General features: G+C 36.8%; 2 protein-coding genes across 10 annotated transcripts; one reads left to right on the top strand and one right to left on the bottom strand.

Annotated features, from left to right (window-relative positions):
• Positions 1–389: 389 nt before the first annotated feature.
• LOC107039782 (PXMP2/4 family protein 3) lies at positions 390–2,584 on the top strand. 3 transcript variants are annotated; one of them, XM_015259584.1, is made up of 6 exons: positions 390–580; positions 668–709; positions 1,068–1,146; positions 1,234–1,381; positions 2,201–2,320; positions 2,382–2,584. In XM_015259584.1, exons 1-6 carry the CDS (start codon positions 400–402, stop codon positions 2,472–2,474), a joined length of 663 nt encoding a protein of 220 aa, XP_015115070.1. In that variant the 5' UTR covers positions 390–399; the 3' UTR covers positions 2,475–2,584. The 3 variants fall into 3 exon arrangements, with proteins under 3 accessions (XP_015115070.1, XP_015115069.1, XP_015115071.1); XM_015259583.1 differs by having other exon boundaries at positions 390–709; XM_015259585.2 differs by having other exon boundaries at positions 529–709; positions 1,051–1,146.
• On the bottom strand, positions 2,551–16,330 carry LOC107039781 (serine/arginine repetitive matrix protein 2). Of its 7 annotated transcripts, none has more exons than XM_015259577.1 (10): positions 16,002–16,330; positions 15,706–15,945; positions 15,483–15,587; positions 12,518–12,802; positions 9,842–9,967; positions 9,409–9,481; positions 8,468–8,520; positions 5,668–7,302; positions 4,681–4,851; positions 2,551–3,286 (listed from the first exon to the last, which is right to left on the bottom strand). In XM_015259577.1, the coding sequence occupies exons 2-10, from the start codon at positions 15,930–15,932 to the stop codon at positions 3,136–3,138; spliced, it is 2,826 nt and encodes a 941-aa protein (XP_015115063.1). In that variant the 5' UTR covers positions 15,933–15,945; positions 16,002–16,330; the 3' UTR covers positions 2,551–3,135. The 7 variants fall into 7 exon arrangements, with proteins under 7 accessions (XP_015115063.1, XP_015115062.1, XP_015115064.1 ...); XM_015259576.1 differs by having other exon boundaries at positions 15,706–15,965; positions 16,154–16,330; XM_015259578.1 differs by having other exon boundaries at positions 16,154–16,330.
• Positions 16,331–17,988: the final 1,658 nt, after the last annotated feature.

Here is a 17,988-nt window from a genome sequence, read left to right as displayed (position 1 = left end):
TAATATATCGATATTCGATATTTCTTCGTCAATATCGAAGTCTAAATTTGTTTCTCATTTTCAAGAATTTCGGAAGAGAATAAATGAAATTTTACCAAGAAAAAAGGGAAAAATTGATGTCAATACCGCAGGATTTTATTTATTTCAAATTTCATCGGACTCCATTACTATACTCATGATCAATCTAGTTGGTTTTCCCGTCTTGTCACTGGTGAATATTTCAGATGAAAAATATATCGGTTCAGCGATATTTTCTTCCAAATATCGATATCTTCCAGCCGATATTTTCAAATTATATCGATACTTGCGATTTCGATATCTTCTTCAATATACGTTCCCAAGGTCACCAGAGCCCCCGCCCTCTTCAGGCACTCGCGCGAACCACTAGACATACAACACATGCAAATCCATTCTCCAAACATTTTGCTCTCTTTTTTCGAATCCCAAAGTCCACTCTCGACACATCTCCCCACAAAACTCTACTGTTTATCAGCTAGAAAAAAAAACGGCTATGACTCGACGCCTATTTCATCAATAATCCGATCACTTATTTCTCACAAATCCAAGTATATCTGCAAGGGTAAATATATTTTGGAAGAAATAGATTTGCAATGTCACTGTCAAAGCCTTCGCAGATTATCCTTGACATTGTTGGTGCTTATTTCAGTAGTTTGTACACAAATCCCATCCGGACGAAGGCTATTACTAGGTAATTATGCATTATCTTATACAAAAGTAATGATTTCTCAATGTCAAAGGAAAAAGATCAATACGATTTTATCTAGTGAGAAAAATTATTTTATTTTCATTATCACAATTAATTAATTATTATCTCATTATTATTATTAATGATTAATATATAATTATATAATTATATTATTATTAATTCTGAATAATAATTAATGAATTAATGGTGATAATTAATAATTAATAATAATAACAAATGTTGTGATGAATTAAAATAGTAAATGGAGTAAGTAAAAAAATGAATTAGTGAATTGCTTCTGATTGTTTTTTTGTGTACTTTATTTATTTATTTTCTATTTAAAGTTGTTTATTGGCTGTAGCGGGCAATTATGCATCCCAGAGAATACTGGGAGTTAAGGAGATCAATCATGACAGCCTTCTCGCTTTTGGATTATTCGGGTAATTATGGAGACTGAGGATTTTCGAGTTTTTGAAGGGAATTATGATTAATGATTTAATAATATTAATGATTTTTGTTCGTGTTAGATTGTTGTTTGGGGGACCAGTGCCTCATTTCTTTTATAAGTATATTTATTTCGTGACGAGACATCCTCTGGGGATACTGCTTGCTGAGAGGTTGATCTATGCCCCTCTTTTCCAGGGATTCGCGCTGTATATGCTAGCTAGACTCGAGGTGAGAGTAATTGAATTAGAATTAATTTGTGAATTTGTTTTTTAAGGGGAGACTGTGAGTTTTAAGTCGGGTATTGCAGCGAGATTTCTCATGCATTGAAGATCGATTATGTGTCTAAAAACGAATAATTAGTGCAAAAAAATTAATGGTTTCTTGTGGCAAGAAAATATTTTTTTGAAATTATCAAAAAAGGATTGTTTGTGCCAAACATGCAGAGAGTGCGGCGGAATGAAAAATTTTTGCTGCAAAAAATGATTTAGTAGTTCAAAAAAAATTGTATTCTCTGTAGACGCAAGAAATGTCATTTCTAGCACTACTCCTTCGTTATTCGATACTCCCATACGTATTTAGCTCCCGAAAAATCTTTGTTTTATGCGAAACAAGGGATAGTAGTTTTTCCTTTCGGCTGTCTAATAATCACAGACAACAAATGAACCCTTAAATGAAACAATAATAATGATATGATAGCAATCTTGTAACTTGGGGATAAAATATTAGTTGATAAATTTTCCTCTGTATGAGATATTTTCATCCTGAAAAGGCACCGCCTGGTGTGAATTATCCGCCTCTTGAGCCAAATATTTCGTTGCTGTCGAAAGCAGAACAATTATTCATGTTTGAGACTTTCAAATTCCAACCGAACAAATTCTTTTTTGGCAATTTTCAACTAGCGATTTTGTTGGCCCAAACAAGACTTGTTTGACAACGTATTAGTTTTTCCCTCAGTGTACTGAATTTGTGGTGAGGAGTTTTAATATTTAGAATTGATCAACAATTGAACTTTTACTTGGATCCTCCCTAATTATGGATTCTCCACAGGGGAAATCTCACGAAGACTCCTACAAGAACATGGAGAAGCTGTACCTGCCAATTCTACTCGCAAATTACAAATATCTGACTCTCCTGCAATTCATCAACATTCGCTACGTCCCACCAATGGTAAATTCTCCTTCTCCCAAATAAGACCCATTGTCATTCATTAATTTGTTTTCCCCTTCAGCTGCGAGTTCTCGTCGTCAATTTCATCGGATTCGCATGGGCAATTTACCTCGCAAATGCTCGTGCCAAAGCCTCGACCAAACGGAGAGATTGATCATCAATTTACGATGAGAAAATGAAAATTGCATTCCACAATTTTTCACATTTCCCACTGTTAAATCACAAAATAATAAATTTCCAATGGTTTTTCTTTATTATCGTGAAGCTTGGATTTTTTCTTAATCACACAACAACAATACAGATTATCTTACAGTTAAATCAGAGATCATTAACATTTCAATTTCATTAATACTTCATCGAATGAATTTAATTACGTGCAATTAAAATAAATCATTTTCTACGAATAGTTTCCTCGATTTTTCCGCAAATCAGTGTTGAATAAATTAATGACTAGATAATTCTTACCTAATTAATCAATTTATCGATTGATTAATAAAACGTCTAAAGTGTTAATCAATAATTAGTACAAATAATCTATATTTACAAGTGGAAAAACAGATGGTAATTCAACATTGCACTAAATATCGTTAAAATCACAATGAATTCATCTCAATTTGGTCACCAGATCAATTTCAATATCATCTTAATTCGACTAGAATCCTCTCAAATAAACGAGAAAATAATGAAGAGACATTTCTCATGGACAAGAAGACGGGGAGATAAACACGATTTTTATCTCGAAAAAATGTGAATAATTTAATTTCAAAAAATTCTCAAAAAAAATAAACACGAAGAAAAATTGGATTACGTACACATCAACGTGTATAAGATGGACTTCGAGTTGGTGAATGACTGGATCTTCTACTTGGACTCGACCAATCTGAATTTCTCGAGGATACACTGGTGCTGGGAGACGATGGGGGCGATGGTGTTGGTCGATGATACGGTATCGGTCGTTTTCTAGCGCTATAATTAATTATATTAGTCAAAAAATGCCCCATCCACTCGCCCAGGCTAGTTACGAGGCTGCTGGAGAAACTTGGGGCCGCGAATTCTCAGCCAAAAGTCGATGGAAAAAATTGAAAAAATTTTTCAGAGTTATCTCCCGGTTTTTCCCTCATTTTCCATTTTTTTCCACTCCCACAGCCTCTCAAAGTAGCTCTACCCTTACGGTAAATTCAAAGATTATTGAAAACTTAAAAAAAAATGCAGAAAACTCGAATAGATTCGGAATTCTAATTTGTTTTCTCAAATTATCGTTTTGGTTTTTCAAAGAAGAAAATGTGAAAATCAACATTTCCATTGTAATCAAAGATTAAAATCTGAATTTTCTTCATTAGATGTGAAAAAATCAAGAATTGTTTCGACACCTCATAAAAAATAATCCACCGTTTTGCAAACAAGTTTTATTATTTATTCATAAGAGGGAAATGTTTGAAAAAATATCAATATTTTGGAAAATTTAATTTAGATAATACTGACTGGGTATGAATATTTTCAGATTTTTTCCATGCAATTTAGCTGAAATATTTAAAAACTGAAAATATCCAAAAGTACAGCGTAGCCCGGGCGAAGAGTAGAGCTACTTTAACCGCAAAATTAGTACAATTATCTCCCCGAGAATTTAAATTTGTTACTTGGTGTTAAATAAAATTTATTCAATGAACAAGCAGGAAAAACAGTCGTGCAAAAATTAAAAAAATGATTACTTACCCCAGGATTTCGTTGCGCTCATCATTATTTCGGGCTTCACATGAGTGAAAAATGTATAAATAAATCATAAAAATAGGTGAAGTCTTGCAGGATATACAATACTTTATTACAGTAATAACTTACAAATTTCTGATTGAGAGGACGATGGAGACGAGTCAGACATTATTTTCATAAGCTCTAAATTGATTTGTTTCCTGATAATTATTGCATTTACATTTCTGAATAATAACACCCGATTAATTTCGTCACCTCTCCACGTCCACCTCAACTACTCTATGCCACACATGCCGTAATTAATGCATAAATTGTGAAAGTACAGTGAAGTCTATTCGTCACAAAAACGCCAGTGAAAATAATTTTTCACTCGTAAAAAAAAAACAATCACTCGTTACAAAACTGAAATAACGATGGAAAAAAAAATAGAGTAATTCGTTTGTTCTTGTGCCTGAAGAAATTGGCAAAAAGAAATAATAATTGACGTGGCGAATTCATCTTCTAGGTCTGCCCTTTGATCTGTCTCTGCTACATACGAAAAAAAAGAGGAGAGAACAACGTAAAATCAACTGAACAAAATATTCTAACGATATTTAGCGATAAATAACGATATCGAGTGCAGAATTCTAGGGGTAATTGAGGAAATTGTTTACCTGGTGATACGACGTCTGTCGAGGAAACTCGGGGACCCGTGGCGTCGTGGAATTGAGGGAGACCTCGATCTGCTGGAGCCTGATGAGCTTGATGACGACCTAGAGGAACGACTTGAGCCACTGCTTGAGGAACGAGAGGATGATGAGAAACTCCTTCTACTGTGCCTAGAACTAAATCAGGAATATTCAGGAATATCACTAAATGAATAATATATTTCATTAACCCCTCACGTACAGCGTCGATACCATGCATCGACCCATAAACTTGTTCTGTCAGCACTAAAAAATCACTTTCTCAAATTCCAAGAGACACATTGACATTTGGAAAAGATATTTGGAAAGTCAATGGAATTGTCTCTGCAGTGAACTATTTATTTTAATTTTTTTCAATGCATTTATAATATTTTTTTCTATGAACAAAAGTTGTAGATGAAAATTTGACATCCAACCGATTCAATCGTATTAAATCATCTCGTTTATCGACACAATTTCCCCCAAAAATTGTGAAATTTTTACTGAAAAAACTTCAATGATTGAATTTCGATTTGTTGAATAATTTGTTTGTTATAAATAAATTTAGCATGTTCGAAGATGTCGGCAAACATTGAAATTGGTGTGAATAGGGTGGAACCATCATTTTTGGAGAATTAAATTCAAAAAAATTCATCATTCATTCATTTATTTCATTTTTTTTATTTAAATTTTGGAGAATTTTTTTTGTTCAGAAATGATGTTCCCCCCTAAAAAAAATGGATCGAAATTTCAAGACCCACAATCTGGCAAAATTTCCGATTTTTTGCAATTACTTTAGCCACTTGATTACTCAATTTCCTAAAAATTGCCCACCGGGAAGGGGACGAGTCGCCAAACCCCGTAATTTTACGTTTCAGACTATTCTACACAATTTCCAATAAAAATTAAAGAATGTAAAAATCAAAGGATTGCAATGCTTCATTCTGACGCAAAAAATTGAAATGAATTCTCTACCTCCTCGAAGACACCGAGCTGCTCCTACTTCGACTCCTCTTCCCCTTGTCCCTGCTCCCCCTCGAGGCCGACCTGGACCTGCTCCTGGACTTGGAAACCGAGCGACTCCTCGACTTTTTCCCCCCACTCCTCGACCTGCTGGTGCTCCTGCTCCTAATCTTCTTCACGGACACAGACCTCGACCTCGAGAGTGACCTCTTCGACCCCGAGGAGCTCCTCGACCTCCTCGAGGCCTTGGACCTCGCCGGCGACCCCAACGACCCAGTTTTCCCCCTAGACCCACTGGTCGACCTCTTCGATGGTGAGACAGACTTGTCCCTGGACCTGGACTTCCTCGACCCCCTGGACTCCTTGTCCCTCGATAGCGACCTCGAAGAGGACCTGGACCTCGACCTCGAGTAGGACTTGTTCCCCAGGGACCTGGGCCCCAAGGGAGGCGACTCTGACGGCGACCTCAGCTCGATCCGCACCTCCACCTCGGCCTCCTCTCTCGTCAGAGGTAGCGCAGGAGAAGGCGATCTGCTCGACTCAACAGATCTCCCAGGATTTTTCCCCACCTCCTGACTCACCTCCTCGAGCTTTCCATCGCAATCCGGCGACTTCTCCACCACTTGATCAACGATATTCAGCTCCTTCGGAGGCTCCGCAGGCAGAGCAATATCCAGGATCTCCTCCTTCCTCTCGGTCTTGATCTTCACCGGAGAAATCACTTTCTTTCCAAGCGACTCACGTGCTTTAGCAGCTAGACCACTTTGCAGCTGCTTCAGAGTATTGAGTTCTCTGATTCTCTCCTCGTCCTCAGGCCTCGGCTCGTCGTCCCCAGGGTCGGCCTCATCCTCGCTGGAGGACCTCAGCGAGACCCTGGGGGTGATGATCCTCGGTTTATTCTGCTTCGACGGAGATCTGGACTTTCCCTTTGGCTTCTCTGACGTCTTGTGCTTTTTATCCTCCAGAACGTCTCGATACCGATCAGGATGTCGTCTGACTGGTGAGTACGAGAGGCTCGATCTTCTCGAGTGGCTCCTCGATCTTCTCGAGTGACTCCTCGATCTTCTCGAGTGACTCCTCGATCTTCTCGAGTGACTCCTCGATCTTCTCGATCGACTCGTCGATCTCTTCAACAGAGATCGTGACCTCGATCTGCTTTTCCTTCTGTCTCTGGATCTTTCGCGTCTGTTTCTCCTCATTGGGGACCTCGACGTCTGCCTTCTTGACCTTGAATTGCGTCGCCGATAGGTCGAGGGTGAGGGGTAACGTCGGGAGGTGTATCTGGAGTATCTGGAGCGACTCCTGCTGCGGGATCGGGAGTAACGAGAGGGTCTTCTGGGGGATCGAGACACTGCCCTTCGTCTTCTGGGGGATGGGGAGGCTCTTCTCGGTCGCGACTGCCTCGAGAGCTTTCGTGGGGATCTGGGGCTTCTTGTGCGGTCACCATGGGGTCGAGAGGACGAACGATTGCGGCGGGAGATGTGGGTGGTGGGGGGCTCCTTCGGGGGGGTTTTCGATTTTTTCCTCTCTCGATCGACCTCTCGGGACTTCTGGGGGGGAGTCGAGCCTCGGGTCTTCTCCGGACGGGGGGCCGGGGCTGGCGGCCTCTCTGGAGTCTTTGCGCGCTTCTTAGGACGCTCTGGAGAGCTGGAATTGGCGAGAGATTTTTTTTATTGCGGGGAAGGAACGCGCGTCGTTGAGGTAGGTTCATTGTGGTTTTTAGCCTTTCATTTGCTTTTGGAAATTGTTAAAGGGACAGTAAACGATCAGGGGAATGTGGAATTTAAGGTCACATTTCTGGCATGACTTTTCACTGCTAGAATTATATTATTTCAGAATAAATGACTGCTTCATGTCACGGGATAGTTAAATTGTTCCATTCATTGGTTGGTCTGAAGAACCTGGATTATACAAATCTTTTTTTATCTCTTCAAGGCCAGGGTGTACTATTTTTCGAACGTTATCTCCATGTTTTTGGTCATCTTTGGTCATCTGAAATTGTCAATTGAGTCCTGCATCATGCAGAAGTTTTGAAAAATTATGAATGAATAATCAAAAAAAAGTAGAAGAAATTCTTAATTTTTTCAAAGAGCATTTTTCATTTATATTCGGAATAAGTTGAATAACAAGAAATTGAAAAATGTATCTGATTTACGGTGACAAGTGGCGGCCTGTCACCCAATATCATGCAGGGGGAAGACTGATTTTGTAAATCTTTTCAAAAGTTTTAATATTTTGGAGAATTTTTTAATCACACTTTTATCACATAAAAATGGCAGATGACTACATACTACTGTTTTGATAATTGAGATACCTAGCTGTCACTTCCCATGAGGAGTTGGTGTTTTGTTATCCACCATGGAAAATGACAGCTAATAGATAATTTGCCACAGTCAATCAGATATTTGTAATTTCCACTTTTTTCAACTCATTCTGAATCTCAATTAAAAACACTCTTTGAAAAAGTCCAGAATATTTTCCATTTTTTTCATCATTCTGTCATAATTTTTGGGAATTTCTACACGATGTACCACTAAATTGACAATTTTGGATTACGAAAGATTAAAAATATCCAGATAACATTCGAACGATAGTACACACGGGCCTTGATCTTGATTAAAAACGCTCCTTGAAAATGTTCTCGGGCCTTAAAAGAAGATATTTTTTCAATTTTCTATTTCTATAAACCCGAAAATCCCCCGAATAATAATCCCCGGGATTATTATTATTATTTTTTTGCATTAAATCTTTGGTTTTCGTTAATCTACGAAAGAGAATTAAATAGTTTTAATTTTTCATTTTTTATACTCACGAGGCAGATGAACTCGAAGAACTTTGGTGCTTCCTCTTGGTCGACTTTTTCTTCTAAAATAATGAAACATCACCCATTAATGGCAAATAATATAAAAATACAGGCTTGAAGAGATACAACATTAATTTCTCCATGCATACATTTTTCGGGGATTAATTTCACAACAATCAAAATTTCCCACTCGAAAGAGTTTTTAATTTTCCAAAAAAATTAAAAACACTTCTATTTATTTCTCTGAATGAGTCAATATCTTTTTTTTTTCTTCAAATTAATCTCATAATTTTCGTTATTTCGAATTATTCATTAGCAAAAAACGTCGAAAAGTGCTTTATTCACAAACAAAACAAGTGATCCATACAACAGTCGCAAACTCGTTTATGATAATAATTAATTAACGAAAATTATTTATTACATTGAGTAGCGGCATGTCGGGTACTCACTCAGGGAATGTATCCTGTCAAATGGCGCTGATAATTACAAACAATACTGAGATTTACACTTTGAAATAATGAGTTGTCTTAAAAATTCAGTTTTGAGGTGAATGGATTTATGTAAAAAAAAATGAATAAAATTTCCAGACTATTGTGAAGGTGTCTGAGCCTCTCGGACGATTTAAATCATCAAAATTACTTCTCAACCACTCGACGATTAATTTTTGATGATCGAAAGGTCGATTTTCGACGCTCAGACAATTGTTTTGTCATTGTTTTTTTATGAACAGCAACAGGCAGAGTTGCATGCACGAGAATGATGAATACTTCATATAAAAACTCAAAAAAATTGGGAGACGATGGGTTGATGGAGACAATGAGCCTGTGACAGCATAAATAATTATGACAATTCAAATAAAATGAGTAACAGTGTCACATGCCAGTCATTTCGTGCCATAAATATATAATGATTTTCCAAAATAATATTTCATTTCTCAATGAATATTTTACCTCGTGTTTGCTCTCGGTTTTTGATTTCTTCTTCTTCTTCCGCTTCTTCTTCTTGATTTCAGCCTCCGAGGAACTAAAATTTTTTGTATTGAACGTCAGCATTATATAATTATCTCCCTAACTATTGATTTTACGAAAAAATGTCATAAGACCATTTTTGTAGAGAATTAAATTTCCGCCAAAAAATCTCTTATCACATTTTCGTCCAGAGGTACTCGTTCTAAGATAATTCAGTAGCGAAATGGTAAAGCGGTTTAAGTCGACTCATCTCCCAGTTGAGTTTTTGAGGAATATCTCCGAATCTAAGGAAGATAGCGAAATTTTCGTAATGACATTTGTTGTAGCTCTCAATCGGCTTTACAAAAAAGGTTCTCACAAAAATTTCACTATCTCCCTTAGATTCCGAGATATTCATTGAAAACTACATATTCACCTGCTGTTATCAGAATCCTCATTAGACGATTCACTGTCACTAGTTGTAACTTCCTTCCTGGGTTTCTTCTCCTTCTTCTTTTTCTTCGACTTATCCCTCTTCTTACCAATCTTGGGTGATTCGGACCTACAGCAATAGTTCCAAAAAAACAAAAGACAAAAAGTCAATAGAAGTTAAACAATCAACGATAAATTTGAAGAAATTGTTTATCATCAGATGAAATTACGGATGAAAAAATGATATTGCATTATTTATATTAAATATCTAATTGTTGCAGTGGACGTCTTCCTGCCATCAAGTGCATATCATCTTGTGCTGATAATAAAAGAAATTCTTTTTTTTTCCTTTTTATCTCATTAGGTAACACATACAATTGAATTATTCAAGTAATAATTCAACACTCGGGGGATTAAATACTCTAGATCGACTAAAATTCGTTAATTCAACGACAAAAGACGAAAAATCATTCGATAATTTGGTGAAATGACGATTCACAAAATTATTGAATACTCAGTAACTAAATAAATAACAAATGCAACGTAAAAATGAATGAAAATAAAACGAGAGAAGACAATACACGTTAAATTGTGAGGATTATTGATATAATATGGGATTAGCATTACCTTGATAACCATCGATAGGGACGGACTTGTCAGAAAAAAATAGAGAGATGACATTAACAACAGGCTTCATCGTTACAACAACAAATTTAGTATTTTTTTTTCTTTTCTCACACAGCAATAAAAACCCAGACGTTAAGCAAATGTTCGTCATAAAATGATAAAATAATAATGCATTTTGACAACTACGCAAACATTTACGATGAAAAAGACCTCGCAGACCCTCATTTCGCATTTAAAATCCATATTTTCAATGAAAAATAATAGTAATAGTAATTGACAATCAAGTGACTGTTTTCATTTTTCGCAAAAATAAAATCCCGACGACCACACTTACCTACTGAGCCTAATGAATAGGCACTCAGTCCTCCTCAGTTCTGTTTGAAACAGAGAAAGGTGTACGGGGCATGAGACAGTGGATTTTCTTCATGAATAATTTGTCCAATTTTTTTTTTTGTAAAAAATCAAATGAAAACCCAGTGAAATTAATTGATTTAATACAATGGGATTGGTTTTTCAGTATTCGTTGATGTGTGGAAAGCGTATGAGTATGTGGAACTCTTGGCAAAACATGGAGAAGTAAGAGTGAATAAAGATCGATCGATGAGAGGAAAATTTTTTATTTAACACTACTGAGGGGAGGTTTTTTCAGCATTCACGGGGGGTCTTGGAGCCTCGAGACGGTTCATTGGTTGCTATCATTATCGAATTACGTATTGATGTTGTGGTTTAACCCAGTTATTATTATTCTTTCTGGGTGGAGAGACTGTGGAGATGTGAGAGGTAAAATGTGAAAGGTAGATTTTTATGATTTTCGTTGTTGGTGATTATCCTGCGAGCTTTTGATTTTAGGAAGAAATGTGACAGGAATTTTTTGCGGGCAATTCAATTTCCAACGAAAAATTTCTTGTCACATTTTTATCTAGAGCTATTGGTTCTAAAGATAATTTAACATTTGTACAAACGTAAAAAATCGACTGATGAAATTTCGCAAATTTCCATTCATTTTATCAACTGAAAATTTCATTCATTTCAAAAACAATTCACATGAGAAATTATTTTTGCTAATTTTTTCCGTTGTATATTATTCATAGCCTATTTTATTTTCTTGAATTGAATTAATTTCTTTCCAACTAATTGTTTTAGATTTTCCACTCAATGAAATTCTAAAAATTTCTGAAAATTTCTATGAAATATTATTAGGAATATTTCATTTATACATAATTGAACGCATTCGAAACATCAGATTTAAAGGAACCATCAGAAAGCTAAATTTCCGGGGAATTAATGAAAAATTCGAAATATCTAAAAATTATCCTAAAAATCAAATTAACCGAGACAGTTATTGTAACCATCTTCCAACATCGATATAGTCGCACAGAAACAAACATATTGAGCTATGATTGAATTCATTTGAAGCGCAATATCCAGAGACATCTGCGGAATTCTGATTTTCGAAAAATACGAAATTTTGGAAAAATTTCGCAGAAATCAAAATAACGATAAATCAAAATAACTCGGTCAAAAGGGCATCCCACCGATTTTTTTAAGCCGTCATTCAATGAATTTAGAAAAATTTTTTAGTTATCGCGTTACAACTGAATTTTGAAAGAATTCGAAAATTAAAAAAATGAATCAATGAATTAAATTTGAATAAGCGGCGATGGATAGGGCTTAGCAATACCAACATTTGAGAAAAAAAAGATTCAATCCCATCAGTTCATTAACGAGAAATTGAAGAAAAAGTTTGTTACATCCACCCAAACATACAAACGAGCGTAGGGACGCGTCTAAAAAATGCATTTCCGTACTTTTGAGATCACAATGGGTCGATAAACCCCGAAAAATAAAAACCTTAAATTTGAACGCTGACAACGCTTCCATTCGGAAGCAAAAATCACGAAAAATCATGCAATTCCTTCACACTTCACCGTTCCACATTGTATTCCTCTCCCCAAAACCAGTTGAAAAAAATTTTAGAAAAAAATGTCAACGACATAGCGACCTCAGCGATTCCAGCCTCCAGAGACGCGTGATCATTCACACAGTGGTATACCTGTCCCTCTTATGCTTCTTCCCCTTTTTCTTCTTGGTGCTGCTGGCCGACCTCTTCCTCTTATTCTTCTTCTCAGGTGCTGGTGTCTCTTCAACGGCTGGTGGACTGGGGCTGTGCACAAGCTCATAAACTTTGCTGGCAGCAGCCCTGGCCTCGGCCTCCCTAGCGTGTCGTTCAGGATCCAGACTACTGCCTTCAACGAAGTACTCAGATATGCCAAAAGCCTCCCTCAACTTGGCATTCTTCTCCTGCTGTGCCTCAGCCACTTGGTGTGTCTCTCGGACGCTTGAACAATCAATTAAATCGACGCTCAACCCTCAGTAATTCATCAACAATGGCAAAAAAAAAAAATAACAAGAGAATGTGAATTCAAATCTCTCGATTTGAAGAACGTGAAAGTGAGAAAGAAAAATTTACAAACCGATTCGTCAGTTTAACTGTCATTCTTCTCAGGAGGCAATTGAATTCACGGTTTGATGAGTGTTTTAACGAGATATTTCGATGAAAATTTAGGAGAACAGTGACATAACACCACTGCCAGCGACACAGTTATCATATAAGCCACCCCCGGAATGACTGAAGCCGGGGACTGCCGTATCCAACCCTCCCCCTCTCATTTCGTTACGCCCTAGCTGCTCGATCAATACCAATCCCCACCCGTTGGCTTTTTATACCGTTCCTTCATGCTTCCACCCCACGAGAAATCTCTAATACGATCAGGGTTAATAAAACTGGAATAAATAAAGTGACACATGTCGAGGAGCTGAATTCTACGGGAAAATTGGGGAAAATCTTATTCAATGCTGCACGTTCTCGAGATCGGCAGAGGGAATTCTCACGATTTTTTGTTTCGAGTTTGGGTTGAGTTTTGATTTTTTTTAAGGGGATCGTTTGCTGCGGAGATGGGGATTTTTTAATATGAAAATATGGGAAGCCTTCTTCATCCAATTTCGAATGAGTCTAATCCGTTTATGAGAATGTCTAGAGTAATGCGAAAAGTACTGAAGGAAATATCAAGTGACAACCGGTTTTTACGATAAATATTGTCTCATGAAGTTCAAAAATTGATTTTCAATTTTTTAAAAAATGATTTCATCGATATTGAATTAGTTTAATCAAAAATGAATTGCCAAGGCCTGAAAACCTTATTTTTGTTTTTATTTTTCGTTTTTTTGTGGTAAAAAAAAAAGTTCAAAGTTGAATAATTGATTTTTTAAAATTGTCCACATAATGTTATCAATTTTGAATCATCTGAAGCAATATAAACGATAATAAATAAAATATGAAGTAAAAATTTTGTTTTCCGTTCTTCCCTCATCATTTAAAAAAATTCTCTAAAAAACCTTTTGCTTATTTATTTTTTCAATTACCCTGATAATTCCACCAATTACCTCACGACTGATTTAATACTAGTCCTCTTCCCGGCAAGCAAATGCAGCTGAATTCTCTGACAGCAGCAGCAATGCTTCATCATCATTTTTTTTCTACCATTAGCTGTATTTAATTTTCGTTTTCTCGATCTCTTGATGACTTTCTGCCTGTCGAGAAAGAAATTGCCCCTCCAGAGGCGTTCGAAGAAGGCTCGACCGTCAGGTGGGCCCCGGCCACGCGCTGTCTTCGGTATGAACGCAGACATCGTCATTTGGGTCTCAAAATAAATCCGCCAATTGAATAAACTCTATTTCAATATAATGTCGAATAATCAGGAGAGCCTCCTGGGACGATTGGATGATCTCCGGACACTTGGAGGCACTCGTAGCACGTCAAATGGAGGTTTCAACGACTTCCTGGTGCCTCAAATCATCCCACAATTACCGGAAAGCTCAATTTCCCTGGTAATTTAGCAATTTTTCCTCCACAAAATTCTCATTCATTCGTCGATTCGCATTATTCCGCTCATAAATTCGTGTTTGCATACTTTTAATAATCAATAATATATATTTCAAGTGATTAATATCCTTGGAAGACGTTGGATGAGGCACACTCACAGTAATTCATTATTTTCTTTAAATTTTAAATTCAATTTCCATTTTTTTACTCGAAAAATGGTTAGAAAATTGACAAAATTAACGCGTTATAAATTTACTAGATTAGTTTCTTGCTAATTATCTTTAATTTATGTTCTTAATATTAATTATTAAACCTAGTGGAAGACTTATGTGATTTTACGAGTGTGAAAACTCTCGAGTCGCCTCTGGACTACATTTTCCCTATTTTATTTATCTCGAATTCGCGATTTCTGGACTGCCAGTGGCGTCTGGACGCCGGTCCATTGCAACACTGAATTCCAGGAGAGGTTTTGGATGCTGGGGGAACTCACTCGGGGGTGAATTTAGGGGTAACCCCACCCACTTAATGCGCGAGTGGATGTTTTCATCATTTCGAAGGGGAATTTGAGAGGCGCCGGCGCTCCAGAGGAAGTCAATATCGGGCCTGTGTACACGGATTTACGGATGGATGGCATCTCTGGGGCTTCAGGGAGACTCCTGGAAGGGTTGGAGAGTAATTGAGACGCGGAAAAGATTGCAGACACCTTTTTTTTTCATTAAGAAAAATGATTCTAGGGGTTTTCATTTTTCCGGAGACTGCTGCATTAGAAAATTGCTCGAGGACATTTTTCATTTTCGTCTTCATGGAGTTTCTCGAGTGGAAAGCAATCTGACGGGGGTGTCAGGAACGCCAATTTTTTTTAATGAATGGAAAATTTTATTCTAGAGTTGAAATGAAAAAAAAAAATTACGTCAGAGGAAGTGAAGCAAAATAGTCTTCTTTGAATCGTCTACATCTCCCGAGTGAACGATGCGATTTCAATAAATCAAATTGCATTTTCAAGCTTGTTAAATTGTTTTCAAAATGAAAAAAAAAACGTAAATTTTCACTCAGCCTATCTCGAGTTATCGACAATGAAAAATTCTCAATGTTCCCTCCTTCCAGAAAAAAATCGGTTTAATTATTTTTCACTTACTTCACACGTCCAAATTCATCAGTGGACACTTGAGGCTTGGCATCGCTCCCCATCAACATCTCCCTGTACGTGGAAACCTTGGATTTAATCTCTTCAGGTGTTAATCTGTCGAAAAATCCAAAAAAAATCACTTTTGAGTTTGAAAAAAATTTAAAAAACGTCAATTAATTAAACTGTTCGTTCACTCGCTTAATTAAAGTCAATTAGGATATTGAGTACATACCCTTGATCTTCCAAGATGTCCATCAACTCTGCACACTTGACCTCGACTTTTCTCTTCCTCACATGTTCGAGAATCTCCTGATTCGGTTGTTTATTCAACTGATCCCCCTTTTCCTCACTTTTATAATCAACCCTGTCCTTAGTCTTACGAACAATCGCCCAATTACGTTGTACATGGCCATTAGTGCCTGACCCCCGAGGGGTCTGCAGCCCAATTCCATTGTACATCTTGTACAACCCCCTGAGCAACAAAAAAAACCCCTAAAACCGAATTAACAGAAAATCATAAGCAATTACCAATTGTGAAAACGTCTCGAATGCTGTGTCGAACGACGAATGTGAGGTTATGAGGGCCCAAACACACGTATCGATCCGGTCTGACCCCCCGGGAACGAAGGGAACTTGCCCTGAGTGATGTTCACGGTTTGACGACAAATTCTTCAACTTACTTGGGGAAAATTACGATCAGAGGAGGTTTCGTGGCATTTGTCGAGGGTTTTGCGCACTTTAAAACGAGAATAGAGGGTAAATAGCCCGGTGAAGGCCCCCAGCTGTCCCCCGAAGTGGGAGAGGGAGAGACTACTCAGTCTCTCTCAAATCCTCCTATTTACTAAAGATGAAAGAGACGTGAAGTTGTTTTATATCGAAATATCTCGAAACTGCTGACCGCTAATCCTCAATTCTGGTTGGTCAATATGTGACACGAAGTTATTCACAAAAAAAACGCGGCATTTTCAAATTCTTCAGTGACATAATTTCAAATTCTTCAGTGGTAAATTTTTTTTTCACGTCATAAATATGTATAATATATATCGTCGCATTAAAATCAAAGGGGCGTAAGTGCCATTTCTCTGAGATTTTTTTCTCTTAATACCAAAGGGGCGTATGTTTTTTTTTCCTTCGAAATGGAGTTTTCTCAACTTATGAAAGGTTTTTTGTGGACAAATTTCTGAAGTGGCAAATGGACGTAAGTCCGACTAGCAAGTACTGAAGGGGCGTATCTCCAGCACATACGCCTCTTTCTTTTTATACTTTTTGTTTCTTTTCTAGCTCATATTGAGAATGAATAATTCCAAAGGGGCGTAACTCAGGCACATACGTCCCTTTGTTTTTGAAGCAATAATCACAGAGGGGCGTAACTCCAATATATATGTCCCTTCATTTGTTACTGTTCGTTCCTATTGATTCATCAAGTATAAAGGGAATCACATGCACTACAGCCCTAATAATAAATAATATTTGATTCTACATTAACCTCCCCTCCCTCCCTCTCATCATGAATGTTCAAATTATTTCCCTTTGATTTTTTGCTTGAATGAAACAATTTCATGAGAAATATCAGTAACTAAACTAAAATTTTCTAAAATTTTCTTCTAAATTTATTCGATTTCATTCATTAATTTATTTCATTTTTTTAATTATGACTGCGAATTTCAGGAAATTATCTGTATGAAATTTCGAGTCGTGACTGCTTTGAACACTTCGGAAGAAAATGAGACCATAAAGGAAGAAGAAAATAGTTAAAGCGTTTTATGTTGATATAACAATATAAAACTCATTATCGCGAGTAGACCTAAGATATAATGAGAGAGAGGCGTATGTGGGACTTACGCCCTTTTCGTTTTATTTCAACATGAAATGTGTCATCCGAAGTGCACAACACATAATGTAAAAAGGGCGTAAGTGTCATTTTTTGAATGAAATGAAACAGGCGTAAGTGTGGAGATACGCCCCTTTCCCGTTGAAATATAGCAATTACGCCTTTTTCCTAGAATGTTTTTTTTTTCCGATTTTTGGTCAGAAATTCCATGAAAAACCGAAAAAACAGGAATTCGGAACATACGCCCCTTTCACTTTTAAAATGGGTTTTTTGGCACTTACGCCCCTTTGATTTTAATGCGACGATATATTTCACATGTATATATATTATCGGTGAAATTAATAAATTCTGTCCTTTTATAGACCCACTATTTTAAAAATTGAAGATAATTAATTGAAAATGAAAAATTTTTTATAGATTCTTTTACTACTTCGCTATTCACTTCAATCATTAGTCGAATTCTCTTTGATTCATTATCAATATTTATAAGGTATTCATGAGAAAATGAAATTTAATGAATTCCATTTCTTCATTTCAACAAATGAATAGATCGGCGCGCGCGGGAGCGCGCGCATAGATCTTCCACTCGTCATTCTCTTAAGGGTGCCAAATGAATTTGAAAAAAGATTCAAAGAAAATTTTTTCTTTCCCTCCATCATTGGAGAAATATGTATTCATCCATCC

Source organism: Diachasma alloeum, unplaced genomic scaffold (assembly GCF_001412515.2).
Source record: "Diachasma alloeum isolate Michigan unplaced genomic scaffold, Dall2.0 Dall_scaffold_00307, whole genome shotgun sequence".
In the NCBI taxonomy this organism is placed as follows: domain Eukaryota; kingdom Metazoa; phylum Arthropoda; class Insecta; order Hymenoptera; family Braconidae; genus Diachasma; species Diachasma alloeum.
This window is presented reverse-complemented; position numbering and strand designations above follow the sequence as displayed.